A 22668-nucleotide genomic window follows, 5' to 3' on the forward strand; every position below is an offset into this window, starting at 1 on the left:
CATCTTTTCAGCACCAATGATCTCTGTGGCTTCAGGTCAGTGAGAGATACTTATGTCAAGGAATTGACCATTTAGGGAAAATGGTTATAGACATAGATTTGGTGGAAAGGTTCTTCTCTTTGAGGGAGCGCTCAAAGAATCCAAGCAGCAACAAGGATTCTGCTGGGAGAGCTTGGGAGAGTGGAGGAAGCTGCTGTAGCAAACAGTGTTGACATGGACATATCAGCAGAGTAATGTTGAGAAGAGTCAAATTATAGTGGCCACACTGTACACCTGCATGAATATGTTTGGACCTTAAGCATGAAGGAAACAGCTGTTCCAATCAGCTGACACAAGCCAAACTTAAGTGCTCTGCCCGAACTAACACTAATCTCCATGTTTTCTTTTCCCATCAGCGGCCTACTTGAACACAGGCATCATCCTGATGAATCAGGCTCGCCTAGATGAGGCCAAGCGCACCTTCCTGACCTGCGCTGACATCCCAGATGAGAACCTGAAGGACCCCCACGCCCACAAGAGCTCAGTCACCAGCTGCTTATACAACCTGGGGAAGCTGCTGCATGAACAAGGACACCAGGAGGTAATGACCAAAACTGCAGAAAAATATATTTCGCATTTTGCTTAGAAAATTCTTAGAGATACATTTATGTTTCAAAATATTTTAGTGTCCTGGACATTAGCAGTAGTGGGGTTAAATTCACATAACTGCATGGTACTGTTAATGGGACTTTGTTAATTTAAAGCATCAGAAAATACCATAAAGAAATGTGTATATCAGACTTAGTGCTGAGTTACACTAATTCCCAAATGTGAGCAATGGTTATTGCCTCATTGTTGAATAGCTGGAATAAGTCATGTATTCATTTTTATTAATAAAGCTGGTAAATTGTGATAAGAAAGTCAATGTGTTATATGTTAGTGATATACCCATAGCTTGCCACAGCATAACAAATACCATAAAATGCACCACATGGAGATAACATTGTATATTTTGGCATGCATGTACCTTGATAACTGTTCTGCCATATGTTTTAGAATTGAGGTCATAGTTAGTGGTGGTGCTGTGCTGGACTGCATTATATTCAGAGGTGTTTCTAATATTCGGCCCCCCTCATGTATGTAAATAGGAAGGACAAGAAATTAGAAACACCTCTCAATATAATGTAGTCCAGTACCACCTTTAACTATGACCTCAATAATGAACACATAATTGAATGTCAACAAAAACTGAACATTATACACTTTCTAAAGGTAGAATTTATGGCAGAGCTGTTCTATTGAATTGCAATTGATTGTACGGGTGTACCCAATAAAGTGTATTTTGGAACATATCTGCAAACATATTTTATCTAACAAACACCCCCATTGTTAACATGGGAGTTGAAAGAGTGCTCCCTTACATACAGTACATGCTGGAAAATGTAAAACCAGTGAATTGAGATAAAATGCAGGCAGTTGCCTAAAGAGCCTTTGGGGGACACTGCGAAAATGCTTCATTTTATATGGACATTTTCCAAAATTGCCTTTGTCATAGCGGATGCAGTGTTTTGTGCAGATAATCCTCAGGCTGTTTCTAACAAATTCGCTCTCTTTCACGCCCCTAAAGACCTACATTGCTGGCTAAAGTAACTGGTTTTCCAATGCTGCACATTTTTATTGTATACAAGCACTGATGCTGCTGATTCAATCAGGACTGAAGCAGTAGTACTGCAGATTCAATAAAGGCTTTTATAAATTGTTGGCATGCTGGAGAAAGAGAGCAGTCCCACTTCCTCCGACCTCTAACCGCAACATTTGCTTCAGCAATAAAGTAGTTCCAGCGCTTTCTACCATTTAAACTCTGAGGTGAATCGCTGGACCTATACTCTATACATACCAGAGTCGATATGTGACACCGCTCTAGTCGTCTTAACAGCCGTGACACTGACTCGACTGCTCGACTCTGTATAAACCAGCCTCCCAGGGACCCCCAATTCCACGCTGTGCATTCACAGTGTCAGGGCCCCGGCTGCAGGGGAGGAATGACTAGTTACTACAGCGCCAGTTTCTCTGGCGGGGTCTCTCTGTTCTCTAATGCAAACATCCCCCACCTTCTTTTTTTTGTTTGTCTCATTCACAGGAGGCCCTCACAGTGTTTAAAGAAGCAATACAGAAAATGCCAAGACAATTTGCACCACAGAGCCTCTACAACATGATGGGTAAGAGCTGCTTTTGTTTGTAAAGCATAAAATCTGTTGTTTTTAAGTCCAGAAAAAATAAAAGGCCATTGAACAGAGGGTTAAGGGTTATTTTTGGAGTATTTTGGAGCAACTGGTGGCTATAAATCATGCATTTTTGTTTTACTTTGTTGTCCTGGGTCCCTTAAAACCAATAACCTTTGTGTTTCTTCTGGACAGGCAGCATCTTAACTAAACCAAACTGTCAGTAAGCATAGGGATTACTAATTGCAAGTAAGACCACTGCTTACAGCTTTGTCAGCTGTTTTACACTTGGAATACCCCAGGGCTCACCAACACCCACTGTGGAGCAGGGATATCCCAGACTTTTTGGAATTTGACCAAAAAATGCAGATTAAATTCACTCGTATACATTTGTTGGACATTGGAACAAAACCAATAGAATGATTGTAGATTTCCATTAATGATCAAATATTTTCATGTGTAGAAAAGAGGAGGTCAAACATTTGTCAAATCGCTAGTGCTATGAGAATTCAGAAGATGTTAACCCTGGGTTCAGATGTCCAATTGTGAATCCTAAACCCGGGGCTTATTGTAAGCCCTTGCTCAATAAATATGAAGCTGAAAACTAGGTTAAGCTTACTCCAGCTTTCTGGAGCCTAGTGTTCAGGTTAAGCCAGGGCTAAAATATGCAAAAATGTTTAAGGAGTCCTAGAATAAAGTAGATTGTCAAAAAAATTAACCAGTGTCAGATAGACATCAAGCAAACAACCATTTATATCAGTGAAATTCTCGTTTGAGAGATGTAATTTAAATTACTGCTGTTAAACGTTTTGACCAGACAGTAGTAAGCTTTACAATATCGTGTTAATTAGAGTTAATTTGCTTTTCACTACAAGAACAACCCAGTTTGTTAGATTACAGATATAGAACAGCTGCTTTCAGGCTCATTATAGCTGCTTTCTGTTAGCTTTTTTTTCTCTTTGTCTCACTCCTGCTTTCTTTCTGTCTCATACACATGCAGCTAATTCCACACACACACTTGAAACCTGGGACGTCTGTAATCTAGATTTGGTAGTGCCACAGGTTCATTTATGTGTTGGCAAAATGTGAATTGACAGAACTACTGAGATTATGTCAAAATGTTGATGAAAGCTCCAGTCACCGTTAAGGAGCAGACTGCGTCTGTAATGGAGGCACTGAGCCAGAGTTCTGTGCTTTCTGCAGCTTAGCGTTGTTTCCTCGCTGAACTGATTTGGCACACCTGCTCATACGTATTTCCAGTTTCAGTCACTGTGCTGCTCTCATGCTGTTTGTCAGACGCCAAGGAGCAGAAGCTTTCATCAGAGGCAGATCTGGGTGGTAATCTGCACCCTGTTGGTCTCGCTCCAACACTCTCTGGTGGGCCGAGGAATGTTCCACTCCGAGGAGCTGGTTTTCAGCTCCTTGGACTCAATGTCACTTCTAATTGCACGTTGATGTTTGTGCTAATCTCACACAGAGGTCTGCTGCTAGGAAGGCGAGACGAGTATTTTGACTGCTTTTAAACCCATCAACAAATGAAGAGGTCATGTCAAAACAGACCTATACAGACATTTTCTAAAATAGTTCACTGCCTTGGGCTTGTGCTAAATCTCTGAACTCCAGATAATCCTATTGTCTATTAAAGACATTGATGATTTATTAAACTAAAGTTATTCACTATTTAAAAAAAAAAACATCCAGTGCTTTCAGTTCTTGCACTTAAATAGTATAAATCTCAGTTTGGAAGGAAAATATTGAGGAAAAAAAGGAAAAATTAGGAATATTAAATCATCATTAAAAATATATATTTATATTGCAATAGTATGGAGACAGATTGGTATCAAATTTGCGATATCCTCTAATCCATTCTTTTGCTCTATTTGATGTTAGCTGTTGACAAGGACATTTTTGATTATGTAGCTACAATATCATGGATTTCCAACACTTATCTGAAACATAAGGCTGTTGTGATGTATATCATCTTGAAAATATATTCTCACATATTACTTCTCCTCTCGGGGGGAAAGGTCTTAAGCCTGGAGCTTACATTTTTTCACAATAAAAGGAAGTTACATCTTAAATTTGACGTCTTTTACATGCCTATGTGTTGAGAGGTATCTTTACACAGCGTTATCACTCATTCACAGTAAAAAGAGAAAGTGGTTTTCAAATTAAAAAGGTCCCCAAGTTGTGATTAGGTGTGTGACACCTGTTGCTTATCACAGTTTCCGATCAGGGAAGTGATTAGTCCTAATCCCCACGGAATTAAAGTTTCAGTCCACTCTAGTCTAGTCTAAACAACTTGTCCACTCATTTGAAATACAAACCATTACCAAGTTCTAGTGAAATTTGGGATACATTCAGTCTCTTCCTCTAAATATGTTATAATGTTCATTTTAACTGTTTTGTGTCCAATTATCAGCCGATGTTGTCAAATTCTTGCAATAATACAAGTGTTATTGGATGGCTATGAAAGAGAGGTTATTGTTTTTTCAGGTGTTAGCAGGCAGAGGGACAGATCTGGCAGTGAGGGAGGTATCAGATGAGGGAGTGTGTTACAGACTCAGTAATGTTCTCCTGTAGTTTCCAAAGCCAGACACTTAACTCGCTAGCTATTTCAGTTTTTAAGAAATAAAGACACTTATAATGACTGGGTATCAAAGATTTGCTGTTGTGAAAGACATCAAAAGTAGGTCATACATTGTAACTGCAGTATGAATGTGACACTCTAAACAAAGGTTAACATTTGCATTCTCTTAGTTTAGTGCCAGATATACATGTAACATTATAATTTAAAAACAACATGGGGTCCAGACCTCAGTCCCAATGGATTGAGGTCTGGTCTCACTGTCATGGAAACCCTCAGCTGAAAAATGGGAAGATGTGATGCCTTAACCTCTGACAGATTGACCCCTGACCCAACCCTCATTTTGCACTCACAGGAGAGGCCTACATAAGACTGAACAAGCTGACTGAAGCTGAACACTGGTACAGAGAGTCTTTGCGAGCCAAGCCAGACCACATTCCTGCACACCTCACCTATGGCAAACTCCTGGCTATAACGGTAAGACTTTGATATATGTGTCACCTATCTTTAAGGCGAGGCTATGTTACTTTTGAAAGAAGAAATAACAAATTATTTATTTTACGAATTAAAAAAATGTATTCAATGCAATCAGTGGTTACATCCTTTCTTGGTCTGGTATGACCATGGATGTATAAAGAGAACTGGATACAGCTTCTGAGGCGGTGCCCCGTTAATTTCTATGAAAGCTGCTCAGTGGCACATGAAGCCAAAAAAGTTCGACTTCCCTGTATAAAATTACCCAAATCTTCTGCATCATGTTATTGGACCAAATGGATCAAATTCTTATAGTGAAACGAGTCATTTCACAGAGACTGTGAAAAAAATGTATCCACCATTTTACAGCCGCTTCTTTCACAATGTAAGTCTATGGGAAAAAGTTTTTTGGGCCTCTGTGCATCACGTGACTGACCTGGAAGTTGTAATTCCACAGTTTGGCCACTATTTCAAATTGGCTTCAAAGCACTTCCTGGGGGGCTTGCTTATGACCAATAGCTTATAGTGGATAATGATAGCTAATGTTAGCAAACTTCTTAACAAACAATCTTTGAGACATTGCGGAGTCACTTCACTGACTTGTGGCCATTGTTCAGCAAAAGTTACATACTGTTGCTCTTCTTCAGCAAATCTCTGCCCCAGACTCATACAGTTTACTAAATTAGATATCTCTAAGGTTTTATCCTAACCACTGATCAGTAGCTTCTCTTGTGCAGCTCAGGGTTAAGTGCCTTGAGAGGGATTTATACTTCTCCGTTAAGGGGCTATACCTCCTCCAAAATGTAACTACCTTTTGGGGCTATGGCCTCGATGGAGATGTTTAACCCCTACATGTTTCAGATGCTGGTAGAGTTTGTTGAGAGTGAAGACAACATTAAGGAAGTTAAAGAAAGACTCTTAGTAGTCTTCTCCTTTTCAGTAACAAACATCTAACAAAGCCATTACACTACAGACCTTCTGCTCACTGCGATTGCCGCTGTATGAATGAATGAGCGTAAACACAGCAATTACCTGGCGGTGGTCTGCTACTCAGTAACTTGACATGGTGAAGGGGACTTCATGTCTTGAGTCGAATGTAAATCCAGCTTTACTCAATAGTGGATGTGTAGGTAGGCTGAATGTCAATCAATCATTTGCCATTCAAAGATATTTCTGCCAGTCCACTGTATTGACTTTCTGGTCTCTGCCTTGCTGACTTCTATAAGTCTGACTTCACATCGTGTAACTTTTTGCTTCTCTAAACCAAGTTCTCTTTCTCTACCTGTGCTCCCTCAGTCCTTTTCACTTTATTTTTATTACACCCTCTTTCATCTCTGCTGGCTTTTCATCAGTTCTCTCCAGCTCTGAACTGATGGTCGTACTGTTCTCCTGAAATCTCTACAGTTAATCAATAGTGTGTGGGTGAGAGAGAGGGAAAAGATTGAGGAAGAGAGTGAGCATGAGAGAACAATGAGAGAAGGTGCCCACGATGTTTTTCACAACGTTTCTGTCTGTCATGGGAATAGGCCTTCTCGATTAAAAATCTTATCCTGGTTGCCGTTTTTTTGGTTAACTTGTTGCTAACTCTTAAAAAGTAGCTCAAAAAGCTGTTTTCACAGCTTTGCATCAACAGCAAAACAGTTAACAGGCATTTGGCATGTTTACAATGTTGCTCTGCAAAATTGAAACACTGTAAAGAAAGGCATCTACATCTGCCCAGCATTTTCCAGGACAGCAGAGATAATATCCTCGCAGGGTCACACAGCTGACCTGTGCTTCAATAACCAAAAAAAAAAAGCTGTCTCAAGGGCAGAAGTAGTTTCCAGAGTTTACGAAGAGGTGTGATCAGGTCATGTGGTCATCCGTTACAGATCGCAGCTAGATAGGCGTATTTGGAGTAGAGCTGACCGAGCTGAAAAAGACTCTCAGAAATCAGAGAAATAAACAAATTAGAAGAAGAGTTGCACAGAAGGTCAAAAGAGAGGTGGAGGCCATCTCTTCAGCTGATATTCCTCTCTCCTACAGTCTGGGCCCTAATGAAAGGAAGTAAATGTGTTCAAAAGCCTGGAGCAGTGGGATCTGGATTTACACAGAAAGGCTAAAGCCTTCCCGGACCTGTCCCTTTTCATTTCCCTTATAGTCTTTTTCAAGTTCTTTTCACTTATAGTCTTTCCAAAACTGTGAGTTTGTGTGTTTCACAACTGATATGTGTGGAAGAGTTTTACTCGCACATCATTTACCTAAACTTGCTGGAAAAAAACATATTTTTTCCAAACAAATGTCAGTGTTTGTATCAACGCTTTCCATTAAGCCGTTAAAGGCAGAGTTTGACATTTTAGGAAATAGGCGTATTCGCTTTCTTGCTGAGCGTTAGATGAGAAGATTAATACCACTCTCATATCTGTACGGCAAATATGAAACTACCGCCAGCAGCCAAATCAAAGTGTAAAAAGGACACGCTGTGGTTTTACGTGTTATGTGCCAGACTATTTCTTGGCCAGGGTAACTACTTAACACATAAATGAAAATTATTAAAAGAGATTTTTGGAAATATGCTTATTCACTCTCTTGCCGAGAGTTAGATGAGAAGATTGATACCACTTATGTCTGTAGGGTATGTATAGACAGGACACAGTTAGCTTAGCTTAGCGTTAAGACTACAAACAAGGGGAAAGCTAGCCTGGCTCTGTCCAAACAACAAAATTAACCTACCACCACCTCTAAAGCTTACTGATTAACTTTCCAGTCTTTGTGCTAAGCTAGGCTAATATCTTGCAGGTGATAGCTTCATATTTACCGTACAGACATGACATGGTTTCAACCTTCTCATCTAAAGTAACCTGTAGTCAGACTGATGGTCAGCTTAAACAATATCTCAGCTGACACCACAGATAAAAGTTGCCTGTTAAACTGAAATAAATTCCTCTCTGTACAAAAACCACTGGACATCAGAAATTATCTGAAACCAAACTCTGTCAGCGAGGACAGTCTAGAGGAACAACATAATTCTTTAGAGGAGAGTTTTAAGACTTAGTGAAGTGGGCCGTGAAGAGAAACTCATTTTATTTAAGAAAGTGTTATTGATTTTGGAGGAAAGTAGAGCTCAAACCTATAGGGACAAATATCCATAGATCTCTGACCATGATGGATGGTATAGGGGTTTTGAGCCCTCGTAATTCTGTGAGTGCAAATAATGCCATCAGAGAAGGGCACTTAGTTGTTCAGACAAGCTTAGAGCCTCTTTCTCTATGACAAAAGAAGATTTTTTTGTCGAAATGTGTCGGAAAGTTTGTATCGACAATTTCGAGTTATGGTACCATTTAATGTATGCATTTCCTGCTGTGGCTATGGCCTCTGTGCCTGATGACAACAGCATTTAAGAATGATCAAAACCAGTGCAGGAAGTTGACCTGCACACCAGCCCCTGCCTCTATCATCCCCTACCTCCGCACTCCCTGTGGCACTACTGTGAGTGTTGAAGACGCTTCAGATACTGTCAGGGGCTTTGAGGTCCAGATCCCTGCAGGAGAGGTGGAAAAACTGCAAGATAAGGTTTGGCAGCAGGGTCAGAGAAGGGTGAGAGGAGGACGGTAGAGCTGAGCTGGTAGCTGAGGCGCAGAGAGCAAAGAGTTGCTGTGATTTGTGGACGAGAGGTGGACAAAACAGGGGAGGAAGGGAGAGTTAATCACACAGATCAGTATCAGCCCCCACTGCGCTGACCCCTCCACACTCCCGCTGACACCCCGGGGGATCAGGAAGTGTTTTGGGCTCTCTGTACACACCGCAGGTCAGAGATGGACAGGGCCGCCTTGATGCTAGCAATATTGGATTCAGTCATCTACTTATCATTTCCTCAGCTAATACGATGCAGGCTTCATTCATAAGCACCTCGGCGTCCACAGAGCCAGAGCTACATCTGCAGTTTATCTGATGTTATCAGGAGATTTAAAGGTGTGAGGCACGCACCAATAAGCTCAGCATGTGTGTGACAGGGAGGATATTGTATCCACACAAGGAGCTGACTAGAATGAGAAGTGGATATTGTTAATGGAAAGCTTGGTTTGAAGGGTGGTTGGCATTTTGTTATTGACTTCCTATATCATTTTTGTGTTTTTCACCCCCTCCCCAAGATAGTGGCCTCAAGGTGCTTTCAATTCAACAAAGAGGGAGTGTTATCATGTGGAAATGGAGTGACAGCAAGCAAGCTGACTATGGGTTCCATTTATCCTCGTCTTTGTCAATTTCCTATCATTAGCACTCATGTCACATACAGTAGTTATATAGTATTATTTTTTGCCAGTATATACTGTACTTTCTACTTTGGGAAGGAAAATCTTGGGATGCAAACAAACAACTAAATGCAACTAATGCATTTCCATTCTGAAAAGTCTAAGACTTTACTGAGGAAAATCTCATTTGCCTTCATGATCTAAACTAAGATGCATCGTGAACATGATAAATGTTTTACCTGCAACATTAGCATGTTAACATTGTCATTGTGAATATGTTAGCATGCTGATGTTAGCATTTAGCTCAAAGCACAGCTGTGCCTAAAGCATCACAGAGCTGCTAGCATGGCTGTAGACTCTTAGTCTTGTTTGCAGTTTTGCACAGTGCTGAAACTGAGACCTGAACCTGACCTTTACCTGCATCTTTAAGACCCTTTCATTGCTGTATGTTAGCTTGCCAGGCATGTGCAACACATTGGTTGTTCTCTTCTTCCCTCTTCCCAGTGGGCAATGCATATCTTCTTGCAGCACATGAAACATATGGATGTTGAAGATTGGCACAGTCAGAGAGAGAAAGAAAGACATTTCTGATAAATTATATTTGACAGTAACCAAGCCGGATCCTGATCCAAGCCCGAAACTTGAAGCAGCAAAGGTTTGGGTAACAGAACTTTAACACAAACCTTCCCTGAACAAAAAATGTTGAATAAAGAAAAACACTAACGTTTCTCTCCGTGTCCTAAGCAGTGTTGGTCAAACCTTAGCTGATAAGCTGTGGAGTAGTTCACTAGTTCACTCATATTGGGTTGGTTGATTTTGACTTTGCAGAGAAAAACGATATCAAGAAAAGTGTGCATCAGTGCTGGTTGGGTTTCATGATTATTCATAGAGACATACAGGTGAGCCAATTGAGTTATAATCCAGAAATGTGAAGATGAAAGAGAGTGCAGTTGCCAGTTTAAGGGTGTTCAACAGTGAAGTAATATAACAAGCCATGTAACAAATTGACTCTCTAGGGATTGATAAGAACTGTAATGACATTTCTTTTAAGATGAGTCATGAAAAATTGTAAAGAGGAACTTGTTACTTTTTTGAGGTCCTAACTCCTAACTGTTATATAGCTTGCTCTGGGCATGGTATCCATTATTATACTTAGATATGTCATAATCCAAATGTCACTGCTTAATTCTGAGGTTTAACAAACAGACGTAGACCTCTGTTATTATAAACCAGCTGGCCCTCAAACATACACATTCCTACATCTGTTAATACGTATATAAAAATACACAGAGATGCTTTTCAGACTAGGAACTGTGATCATTACTCGGACACCATCAACTTTATTAAACATATACTTAGCACAGGCTTGATTTTCCGCAGCATCAAGGGAAACCCCACTCCGATATTTACATTAGAAAATTCTGTATTTATTGAATCTACAGCTCACTGAAAATGTATACGCTTGACTAAGTATACAGTCATTAATGCTACACTGTACTCATTGGATTTGAGCCCATTCTTCTTTTTGACTAAACTGAAGTAATTTGCTGTATTTCACTCTGAGTTCATATACAATATTTTTCCTGGCTTATGCAATCTTTATTTAATCCTCCTTCATCTTTTCTGATGCTTTGGCATTTTACCTCAAGCCTTTATAGACTTAGTACAACTCCAATTTAACAATATGTTATTATTCATGCAAAGGCATTATCTTTTAATGGAACACACTACATTTTTAATGCTAAAACATCAGCTTTTATAGATGAGTGCACATTGTTAATTGTTGATCAGATGGCATCTGGTGACCAACTGAGAGCAGGGATGTGTCAAAGTCCCAGCTGGCACTTCTATTGGCCAGCTGCTCTGTTCTGTTTCAGCTGTGATTGGTTACGTGTCACAGTTTAACGGACCTGAGGGAGTTCTTGAGGTCCAGGGGGCTTCAGTGATGCTTCTCCTCATCATGCTATGCTCACCCTCCCAGTACGGATTTTTTCATCTGTCTAAAGGCTGGAACAGCACTGATACACACAGATGAAAATCTTAGTGTGTGTGTGCCATGCACCTGTGTGTGCTTATGTGAACCTAAAGATCCCTTTAAATACATGATCATGCTCACCATTTCTGTCTCTTTCCTCTCCTCTTCTTTCCACCCTTCTGCTCCATTTCCATCCACTGCTCTCTGTCTTGTTTCATAGCATTCGGGCCACACACACTGGCAATCTGCGGTTATGCTCTGGAAGTGTTATTTGCACAGATAAAAGTGTGTAATGAATGAGCCTTTGCCCTGTCTGCTCCACTGTGCCAAGCATGACAATGTGTACTTTGACAGGACGACACATGAGCTTGAAAGAATAACACTCGTGGTCTGTGTGTTTCATGTCGATATATTGAGATTTATTGTTAAAGTAGGTCTGCGGTTTGGAGAGCGACATTAGGTATACACAAAGGTATTTTGGCCCTTGAGCTGAGTGTAGTGTTTTTATAATGAGTAGTTTTTAGGAGCAGTTGAAACAATAATGACACTGTTTAATCCCTCTCACTCAGGGGCAGAAAACAGAAGCGGAGAGGTACTTCCTGAAGGCCATCCAACTCGATCCCACAAAAGGCAACTGTTACATGCATTATGGTAAGCATAGATTTTGGGGGGGGGGTTTAGCTTTTCATTTGACATATTCTGACTTTATTCTTACATCCTCAAACATTTAATGTGGCAATTTAACACATACATGCTGCACTTGTGTGCACAAAGGCAGGAACTTACACACCTTGGCAGGTTGTTTGGAGAACAGTGTTGGCTGACCGCTTTGCCATGTCTTCCTTCAATCAACCATGGTGTCAGTCTGTACGTGGTTATTGAATGGAGGATGGTTTCCTCAGATTGTTCTCTTTGATTTGATGGAAATATTGAACGTGACAATTTCAGCATCTCTCTTGCCTTACATTATTTCCTCGTGACTCACACATGACTTAAAGCAGCGTTGCCTCTTAGATTTAATTACTGTCATTGTAAGATTGATTTTGAATAAACTGACAAGTTAATTACTTCCTTCCTTTAAAAGTCTGTAAAGCCTTGTCTGCCTGAAACAGCATTTTATGATGAACTGATGTGTCCGCTCGTTATCATTGCACCAGCTTGTATGTGACATTTAAAGCGATTAGTTAGTTAATAGTGGATTATTGCATTTCTTTTTTTTAAGTACTCTATGTTGAAATTGTCAACTTTTAAAGGTTAAGAACTCTGTTTAATGTAAGATGAACTGTATTGATCCACACAAGGATAGAGTGTCATTGCAGAGGCAAAGAACAGAAAATAGATAGACATGCAACTGATAAATGATTAAAGGTGGAGCGTCCACATTATGCAAACTCTGATTTCCTATTGGCTCAGACACAAACCATCCATTTTACAGTACCTTATTCTGATCAGGGCTAGGTGCTAGTTGTTCACAGATTCATATGTTTGCACAAAAGCAAACACAAAATGGTGCTGTGTACTGCTGGATATTCCTCATTTGAGTTTGTTTTTTATAGTTACTGAATGTAAATGAGCACACAAACCCCAAAGCTTGAGTTTCCCATTGTTCTGGAAGTGGCCAAGTTTTGTGATCATAACTAGATTTCCAATATTCCCTTAAAAGTCACGCTGTCACATGATGAACAGGAATTATGGTATCAAAGTCTGTACACACAGACCATCTATTTGAAATATTAAAAAATATAGCAGGGCACTGGCATTTATTGATGCAGTGACTGTCTTTCCTTTATTACTCATTGATTTGCTTTGAAATGTCATAAACCCTCCATAACTGCACAGGTTGTAACCTGGAGCTATTTTACACATTCATGGTCTGAAGTCTCACTTTACATCTGCCTCTCACCTCAGGCCTGTACTCACAGCTTCAGTTTCATCCACAGTTATCAAGGAAAACATGCTTAGGTTCACATAGTGGTTTAGCATCCTGGTACAGTAGTGGGGCTAACCAAAGTCAACAGGGTATTAATTACTCTCTAAACCTGGCCCTTACTAAGGGGTCCACCCTTGGTTCATGGCCTTGTCAGGCTTCCACAATCTCATCTCATTCGGCTGGTCCACAGAGGTTGACTGCCAACGCAGCCGCACCCGTAATAAGACACAAACCTCCTGCGAGAAACATTTTCATCAGAAAGAAACAGATCTATCAAGGTTGGCTAATGTGAACAAATGGGTCTGAGACATGGCCAAAGAGTGATGGTATGTTGCACTCATATCTAGTGTTTCAGCATATTATTTCAGGGGCAGACCAGGCTGTCCCTCTACCAGGGCCAAAGGCAACACTTGCAGACTGTGTGCCTCTGTGGGGATCCCTCAGCGTTTTAATAGCGGTGCTGTTCTCTCCTGCCCTGCCAGGTCAGTTTTTGTTGGAAGAGTCGCGGCTGCTGGAAGCGGCGGAGATGGCAGAGAAAGCCGCACGCCTCGACAGCGGGGAGTTTGATGTGGTCTTCAGTGCAGCCCACATGCTCAGGTGAGTGTTTGATTGGAATGATTCTGGGGGTTTTTTGTTTTTTTTTTTTTATATTTGATGATTTCTGTAGCCCCAGCACATGCACAAAGAAACTGAATATACTTCATTCTTTGAAGATGAGATGGGTGGGCCACACTTTTCCATGGCTGAGTAGAAAGGAGGCTGTGTATGAGAGAGGGAGGTCTTCTGTCTGCATGGTTTATCCAGGAGCTTACACTACTCCTCAGCCAGTGTGATTAACTTTTCTGTACTCTGTAATCCTCTTCTCTCACTGCACTGCCAGCCAGAGAGCTGCTGGTTTGTCTTAGCGTGCTGTGCAGCTATGTATCTTCATATGCTCTCTTTCACTCTCTCTGTACCTCTCTCCCACTCTGTCTCACTCTTTCTCTGCTGGCCCTGGCTCATACTTGAAAGTCTGCTTCCAAATCAATACTCAGTTCAGCTGAGGAGCCAGAGCGGCAAAGCTTTATCAGCCCACAAGCTGTTGTGTTTCTGAACACAGGCCATGAGAGGAAATTTGAAAATACAGCCATGTGCCAACATACAGTATGCTGCCCCACTGACTGAATAAACCTACAAAATTATACACTATGACCCAGTGTAGAGATTTCCGTCTTTAAACACATCACGGGTATCGTGGCTTTTTAAATTACAGCTAACTGCTGAAAGGAAATGGTTATCTTTGAAGGAATAGTTTGACATTTTGGGAAATATGTTTATTCCAAAAAAATCAATACCACTCTCAGAGTCAAAGTCAGAAAAACTGCCAGCCCTCTAGTTGTAATTCCAAGTTGGAGAAATCAGGAGTTTCTGACTGTGACCATATTTGCCCATGTAGTGAAAAGAACTACAGAGGCGTCAACAAACCTGTGGTGAAATGGCTGCAAAGCCACCATAGCAGTAACATCTAAATAAAATCCAATATTACACTGATACAATCAACTCAACTAATTTAACAGGAGTTATACACTGTTTTTATCAGGTTTTACTTGTTGACAAACTGCTCCAAATTCATAACACAACAAAACACAACTAAGTTAGGCCATGTAAATGATGGAATTATTGGAATATTGTGTGAACACTCCAAAGTGGGAATAACTGAGGATGTTCTTGTTCTTCCCATTCTACTGATATTGGGTGAATGCAGCATTAATCCCCTGCCTGTAAAACCAAATGTGTCATTTTTACACTTCACAGTTTTGGTATAGTTTAAACAAATGAGATATAACTTGTTAATTAGTGAGATTTAGAGGTGCTGGGAGGTGGATTTTGTACATTTGGACAGAGCCAGGTAGCTGTTTCCCCCTGTTTCCAGTCTTTATGCTGAGCTAGGCTAACCTGCTGCTGGCTGTAGCTTCATATTTAGCGTACAGTCACGAGAGTGGTATCAATCTTCTCATCTAACTTTTGGCAAGAGTTTCCTAAAATGTCTAACTATTCCTTTAAGGACCATTTACCATTAAGCCATCACTTAAATCACCAGGGTTTGGTAAAGCTGCTTTACCCAAGAGTACAGCATTGCTACACAGCTCTTTGTAAGATTTTTACCCAGCTGCTTTATGCATAGCTCTTCCCCCATCATTCTGGTCACACAGGATCTTCACCACCAACAGCTTTCAGTTTCAAGAGCCTCTTCAAGGGTCCAGACCCCTGGCAGCTAAAGAGAGCTTCAAGCAGTGCTCGGGCTGAACTTTTTTCCGCCTGCTTGGCATGGGGTCTCACTCCTCCACAGCTCAAGTTCTTTATGTGTTTGTCTTGGACGCAGACGTGGAAAGGCCCTCGGTTGGTGGGGACACAAGTGAATCTACACGGGGGAAGGGAAGAGATTAAAAGGAGGGGTAGACGCTCTCAGATGCGCAAATGTCTTTTATTGCCCTCTTGGGCCCTTGGTGTTTGACCATTTTGCCTTCAAACTAATAATTTCTTTCTGCCTCCTTTGAACAATTCTTGTGTGGGGGTTGAGGTTCAAACTAACACTTGTTTATAGTGTGAATGTAGAACAAGAAAGGTTGGTTAATGGCATGCTTTTCCCTTTAATATGTATATATATATGTTTAATATAAATTACACTGTGCACATTATAGTTCACCTTATAGATTCTCATTGAAACCACGTGTCTTATATAATAATATAATACACTATATCTAAAAGATTACTTTGTATATTATTAGCATATAATGATGTTAGGTATGCCAATTTTGTGTATTTAGCTGTCTCAATTTCCAAAAAGTGTATAAATTGGTTTAAATTGATAACCTTATAATGGTAATTAAAGGACAAAATGGTAAGTTAAGTTACATTAGGTGTGCTGCACATACAGTGCTACCCTTAGGGAAGATGTCTGTGTTCAGTGTAGCTTTCTACCAGAGAGAATCTTACACTAAAAAAATGTAATTCTGTGCTTGAGACAGATGGGACAGCTGCGGTTTAAGCACAAATATCTGGATGATGTTGAAAATGCAATTTGTTCATTCAGTCATTAGTATCCAACAATGTCACAGTTATAGACAATACTGTCAAGGCTGTGATTTGTGCAAGTCTGGGGTTAATAAACCATCTCTAGACAATACGATGTTAGGGTAAAAAGATCAGTGGCTGAGATACTGATTTGAAATATGGTCAAGAATTTGTTTTCCTCCAGGGATTGTTTTTCATTCATTCATACTCCATTTTCCCATCCCTCTACTTCTCTTTATCCCTGTGCTCTTGTAGTCTCACACTGACTCTTCCTCTGGTTTAAACCCAGGCAGTGGTTTTACATACTTGGCCACCATTGTCTTCTGCGTTCTCAGAACCCACAGTCAGACAGCCCTAGGAGGTCCTGCTGCTCCTTTGGTCATGGTGTGGCAGCTCTCCAGTTCTCCTCTGATAATGTGTTTATAAATGTGATAATGATATTATGGAATTAGATTTGTGCATTTTCTTTCTCAGAAGGTTGTGCTTTCTAAATATTATGCTGGCAAACAAACATATGGTTGTGGTTGGATGTAAAACCCACATTTATAATCTCAGGTCAAATTCAGCAACTAAAGTTGGTGTCTGGATCGCCTTTGGAATGTAAAATTCTTCTTTAGAACAGAGCTGGAAAAATGCAGTTGTACTAAAAAAATAAACAGCAGTGGCATTTTCTTCTGTATATCTTCTGGGTAACATGTAAGATAACTTCTGACTCTAGGGATCGCAATGTCGGTTGGTCAACCACTTTGGTCACAGACTGAAATATCTCAATAACTATCTGAAAGATTACCATAAAAGTTTGAGCTAACTTTCATGGTTCCCAGAGGATGATTTCTACTTACTTTGGTCATCCCCTGACTTTTCCTCTAGTTCCACCATGAGGTTGACATTTATGGTTTTAAATAAAATGTCTAGACAATTACTGGACGGTTTGCCATGAAATGTTGTACACACATTCTTGCACCCTGCGGGATAAATTGTAATGATATTAGTAATCTATTCACTTTCCATCTATGTCAGTCATCAGGTCAAAATGTCAATTTGTCCAATACTTTGGTTCAACTAATGACATTTACATCAGCCTTAGTTGCACTTTGTGTTTAGTGCTAATTAGCTAATGTTAGCGTGCTAACACGCTAAGCTAAGATGGTGAACATGGTAAACAGCATACCTGCTTAACATCTGATCACTGATTAGTGAAGAATAAAACAAAAGTGACAACACTTAAGACACTTGGTGTCTTTCAAACCAAACACAAATAATATGTGTTTTACTTAGGCCACGGATCTGGTAATCCTAAAATAAAAGCTTTGCCTTTTATCTGGAACCATATGGATGATGATCCCTTAATACACTGCGACAGCCTAAATGGACTCTGTCCTTGACTTCGTCAAAGTTAAATTGTTTGCAATGAGACAATTATTTCCATCAGGGAAAAGCATGCAGCTGTGGACCATAAAGGTGATTTCTGAGATACCAGAGTATTAAGGAAGTGTCTTGTTACAGAGGAGCCACAGGTTTGCATATAACAGTAGCAGAGCAGTAGATTATGAAAGGAGATAAAAAGCATAATATAGGACACTCCTGTCTTGACTGCAGGTTTTATGTCCTCAAGAAGTAAATATTTCTGGTTCCAGGGAGTCCTGCCGACTAGCCATCTGCCCCAAAAATTCTTTTTGTCGCAGTGTGGCATATACAGCATGTTTTGGTGCATCTGTGCCATCTACTCTGCTGTCCTGGTTGTTATGACAGTATGATTATTTGACTTTGTGTTTCCAAACTGTTTGCATTCTTTCAGTGTCTCAGTATCCATCCAGCATGTCAAAACACAATCTCCCCCTCCAGCTGTAAACAGAAAAGTATGGTGAATATTCCTGATCGGCCTTGGTTTGTTGATGAGTTTTCTTCAAGTACCCAATAAGCCAAATGTCCTGACCTCAAGGTTCAATTAAAGCAGAAAGTGCTTGCTGTGCACTGCTCAGCACAGATGTTATCGCATGAAAGATGCTATCGAACGAGAAACCTAAAGGCGATTGGATCGGCTTTTCTCATCCCTCATGCTGTTTCCTTCTGTTATTTTCTCAGTGACCCCTGAGTGCCAGTAAACACGCATGGTTCAAGGCCTCATCCGAAGCCAGGAGCAATAAAGATGAGTAATGATTGCCTCTCTGTTTTCCCTTTGCAGACAAGCCAGCCTAAATGAGGCAGCCGAGAAGTATTACGGACAAGCAGCAAGCCTGAGACCCAATGTGAGTACAACTAGCTAATCATCCCCATTACTGTTTACCCTGATGGACACTGTGCAATCACAGTCTGGGTGGCTTTCCAATATTATTACTGCCTGGTCTGCCTCGTCACAACGGCCTTCATTGTCAGTGGATGAGGGCTAGCTTTTTACTAAGCTCAGAGGTTTGTTTGTGTTGTATCCATCACCCAACTTCAAAGGATGGGCCAGGGTAAGTAGATTGAAAAGAATAATGATAATAACACTCTGTCAGGAGACTTTGACATCTTGAAAAGGAATGGGGTCCATTCTTTGAGAGCTTTGGCAGGAGGGGTAGAGTTGTTTAAGAGAGGGCTGCAGAGGGAGCAAAATATGTTTGGAATGTGGTCACCCTGTTTGTTCCTGTGTCTTGATTAGAAGAAATCAGTCCAGGATTAATGATCAAAATATATCTGGACAATGTTATATAGACAATAAAGTTTGGTTCTGCAAACACACAAACCCCGGTATAATATAAACAAACAATGACAAACAAAAAGACAAACAAAACTTGAATATAACAAAAGGATGAATTTTAAGATTTCCACAGAGACCATGAAATTGAGCTCCTATTCCCTTTGTTGTTCTCAGTGTCGATGTAGCGATTAACTTTTGCCAAAGAATTGTGTATTTTTAACATCTAATTTAATAAGGTAAGAAAACTATTTTTTCTCATTGCTTCAGTTTAAACACATACATAAATAATGTAATAGAACCATACAGTTTAAGGTGAATTGTGGGAATGTTTCCTTGACTTCTCTTTTGGAAGTAGCACAAACTCCTCTTCGTGCTGCGAAGACACCCTCACATCTAATCACTGCTCACTTTTTTCTCTGTACTGTAGAAGTTTGCAGAACTTCTAACTTTGGAGTTAACCAAAGACAATCTTAAAGGGACAGTGTGGATTTTTGACATGATATGGTATGACTCATTGGTAGTAAACATGGCCAAGCTCACAGAAACATTTTAAGCCACAATGGAACACATAAACAAGCTAAGTAGATACTGTTTCACTTACAGATCACTACAGTGACCTGTCAGATAAAAAATAAGCAGTGGGCAGCACTGTTAGCATATGGACTGTAAGCTTTTAGTTCATAAATGGCAGCATGACAGGCTCCACTGGCCCTTATAAGACACCCTGAGGGTTAATTGGCCACGGTTCACAGATACGGACTCAAAGCTGGGACTGCGATCTGGTGTTGTAGCCTGGCGCCACCTTTTGAGCTGGAAAGATTTAAAAAAGTACCCAGTGGGGAAAGTTGAGAAATGCTCAATTTTATGTACATGTCCTCTGACGCAATGCGAGCGACAACCAGGTGAGAGCCAGTCGTGCTCATTTTAATGTCCACAGAAGTGGAAGCACAGAGTTGTTTACTACTCTGCTCCACTAGTGGAGAGCGGATTGCTTCCAGGGCAGATACAGGACCCCAGTGCCGATCAGTCTTGCCCACTTGGGCGTCATTGTTGTAATTTAACAGTTTCAGCAATGCATACCGCATTAAAAAAAGACAGAAAGCAAAGGTATTCTGTACTCGGGAAACAAACAGGAAATGAACTACTTACTCATGTGTAGTACAGCGGCTACATCAGAAAACGACTGTCCAGTCGGAGAAGAGTATGTGGATAATGTGCTCACATACCCACAGAGCTACAGATTCATGAGAGGCCAAAGACTGCATGCTACATTTTATCTGCATGTGTGAACGCAGCGTAAGAGCAGAATCAAGCATCAGAAATATACAAAATGCATCTTTTGTGGTGGAAGGTTACATTTTTTTGTGTGTGTTGTGTTGAGTAGCATGTACCACCTTTTGCTGAAAAATTGGACCTCACCTTGAGACTAATCAAGCTTGTTTTTTTTCTAGGAAGATTTATATGTTTTGTCCAACAACAAAAGATACTGGATTTTCTGATAGTTGTTCATCCATTCATTTTCTTTACCTGCTTATCCCTTTAAGGATCATGGGAGCTGGACCCTATCCAGCTTGCAATGGGTGAGAGGCAGGGCACACTTAGGTCACCAGTCTGGGCTAACACTGTTGCTGGCACAGACAACAAACGTATTCACACAGTAGTATTCTGATGAGAGCATGGCCATCACACCAAATGATGCTACCTCGCCTTGCCACCTATTTCAGCAATGGCCGAAGGACTGCAACAAAAATGTCGACCAAAATGTGCGACCAAAAAGCATTTTCCCCATAGACCACCATTTTAAAGACATCTGTATCACCTCGAGCAACTACAACTCTTTGTATTATGACATTTTAAACCATAAAGAGTTTTATTTTTGTAAAACTTTACCAGAGCCTAGAAAGACTTTATGTCTGTGACATAAAGTCTACAGGACAGGGAAACACCAAGATACATGTGCAGTGGGCAGAACGCAGAACGCAGAGGCAAAACAGGCAGAGAAACTGGATGAGCAACTTTCAATGAAATGAATGTGCACCATCTTGGAGTACAGTTTTCATTTGTCTTAACACCATGATTCACACTCCCATGCACACAACAGTTCACCCAACTTTAAGCCTTCAGACCCTGGGAGTTATTGTGAGGAGACAGGGTTGACCATTGAGAAGACCACAGCTGTGCCACCCCCTGATGGATATGCACTTCTGTAAAATTGTGCTGAGGATGTTAGCGTTCCTTACAGTTCTATTTCAGGGCCAGATCTGGGTAATTTTCACATGACTGTTTCTTGGCATATGTAATTGTACAAACATGCATTTGATGTCCACATGTAAACACAGAGGCACATTTCTGCCCCAACTATTGCTTGGATGCCTTTTGCCATTTGTATTGCTTACAGCTGAGGCACAATTATAATTTTTGCATCTTCTTTACCATTATCCTTTGTTCTTTCCTATGCTACTTGACTTAAGCCATGTACCCTGTCCATCTTCATTTGTCATTTCATGCTTTACTGCGACTTGACTCTTCACTCTCCAAAGACACTGGTGTTTTATATTAAGCACATATGTTTACTAGCTCTGAGTGAGAGAGGACAATTCCCTCCATTGAAAGGATTTAGTCCCTTAGTCCTACAATTCCCTCTATCTAGACGAGCTAAATCCTATCGGATGCTTGGTTTGCTTTGGTCGATCTCTGCACCCTACGACATCTGTCCTTTGAAAGTTTCCCCTTCCATGTAGACATTCTTTACCTAAATGCCTATCTGAAGTCATTATGGTCAGGTCATGCCCCAACCTAGCTTTACTTTTAACTCTCACAGTCTTTATAGCACATGTTGCTTTACGGTCTAGGCTAATATGCTCCACATCTGGCCGTGCCTCTGCTGCTACATGCCAGTTTTGGGAAGGGTAGGGAGGCAGAGAGGTTACAGAGCAGCAGGAAATTAGGAAAAAATGAAAGCTTTTGACAAGGGAACATTTTGCAGGGTGTTGCAAGTGTTGCAAGGGTGAGGAAGAATGCAGGAGTTGGGGTATAAATCACAACCGTCTTAGCTATACGAAGTAGAGGAGGAAAGGTGGGAGCCTACTTAGGAGAGTGCAGGAAGGAAACTAAACTCAGGAATTGATAAGTTCTGAATGTACAGAACGAAAAAAATCTTTTGAGTCTCTGCTGCAGCTGCACTGAGAGGAAAACCAGGAGTCTGTTGATTTTCTACCCAGGAGCGCTTCTTATGTTACGCCACTCATCAGTATCTATCCTGGAAGCTATCTGAAGGTTTTCAGTACGAATATTGGGTTTTGTCTGTTTAGGTCAGCTTCTCATACACTTTCCACCTAGATTGGTCTCTCCAGTGACTGGACAAAGGTTTTCAATTTCTATCTTCAAAACTCATTTCAGAATTGTTCTTCACTAACCCCTCATCCATCTAAAACCTACTGTTTTCATGACAGACTTTGTTTTTTTACTCTGGCTAAACCCAGTGGCCTTTACTACAACCTGTGTCATCTTTTTCAGAACTTTTAATCCACTGTATTAT

General features: G+C 40.6%; 1 protein-coding gene across 1 annotated transcript in view; it reads left to right on the top strand.

Moving 5' to 3' along the window:
• tmtc2b (transmembrane O-mannosyltransferase targeting cadherins 2b) overlaps positions 1-22668 on the top strand; it is a 94554-nt gene that overhangs the window by 65909 nt on the left and 5977 nt on the right. The window contains exons 6-11 of the mRNA XM_044193730.1: positions 396-580; positions 2120-2198; positions 5144-5265; positions 12036-12117; positions 13879-13993; positions 18636-18699. Coding sequence (XP_044049665.1) covers positions 396-580; positions 2120-2198; positions 5144-5265; positions 12036-12117; positions 13879-13993; positions 18636-18699 — 647 coding nt within the window. The remainder of the gene's footprint in view (positions 1-395; positions 581-2119; positions 2199-5143; positions 5266-12035; positions 12118-13878; positions 13994-18635; positions 18700-22668) is intronic.

Source organism: Siniperca chuatsi, linkage group LG4, assembly GCF_020085105.1.
Source record: "Siniperca chuatsi isolate FFG_IHB_CAS linkage group LG4, ASM2008510v1, whole genome shotgun sequence".
NCBI classification, from domain to species: Eukaryota; Metazoa; Chordata; class Actinopteri; order Centrarchiformes; family Sinipercidae; genus Siniperca; species Siniperca chuatsi.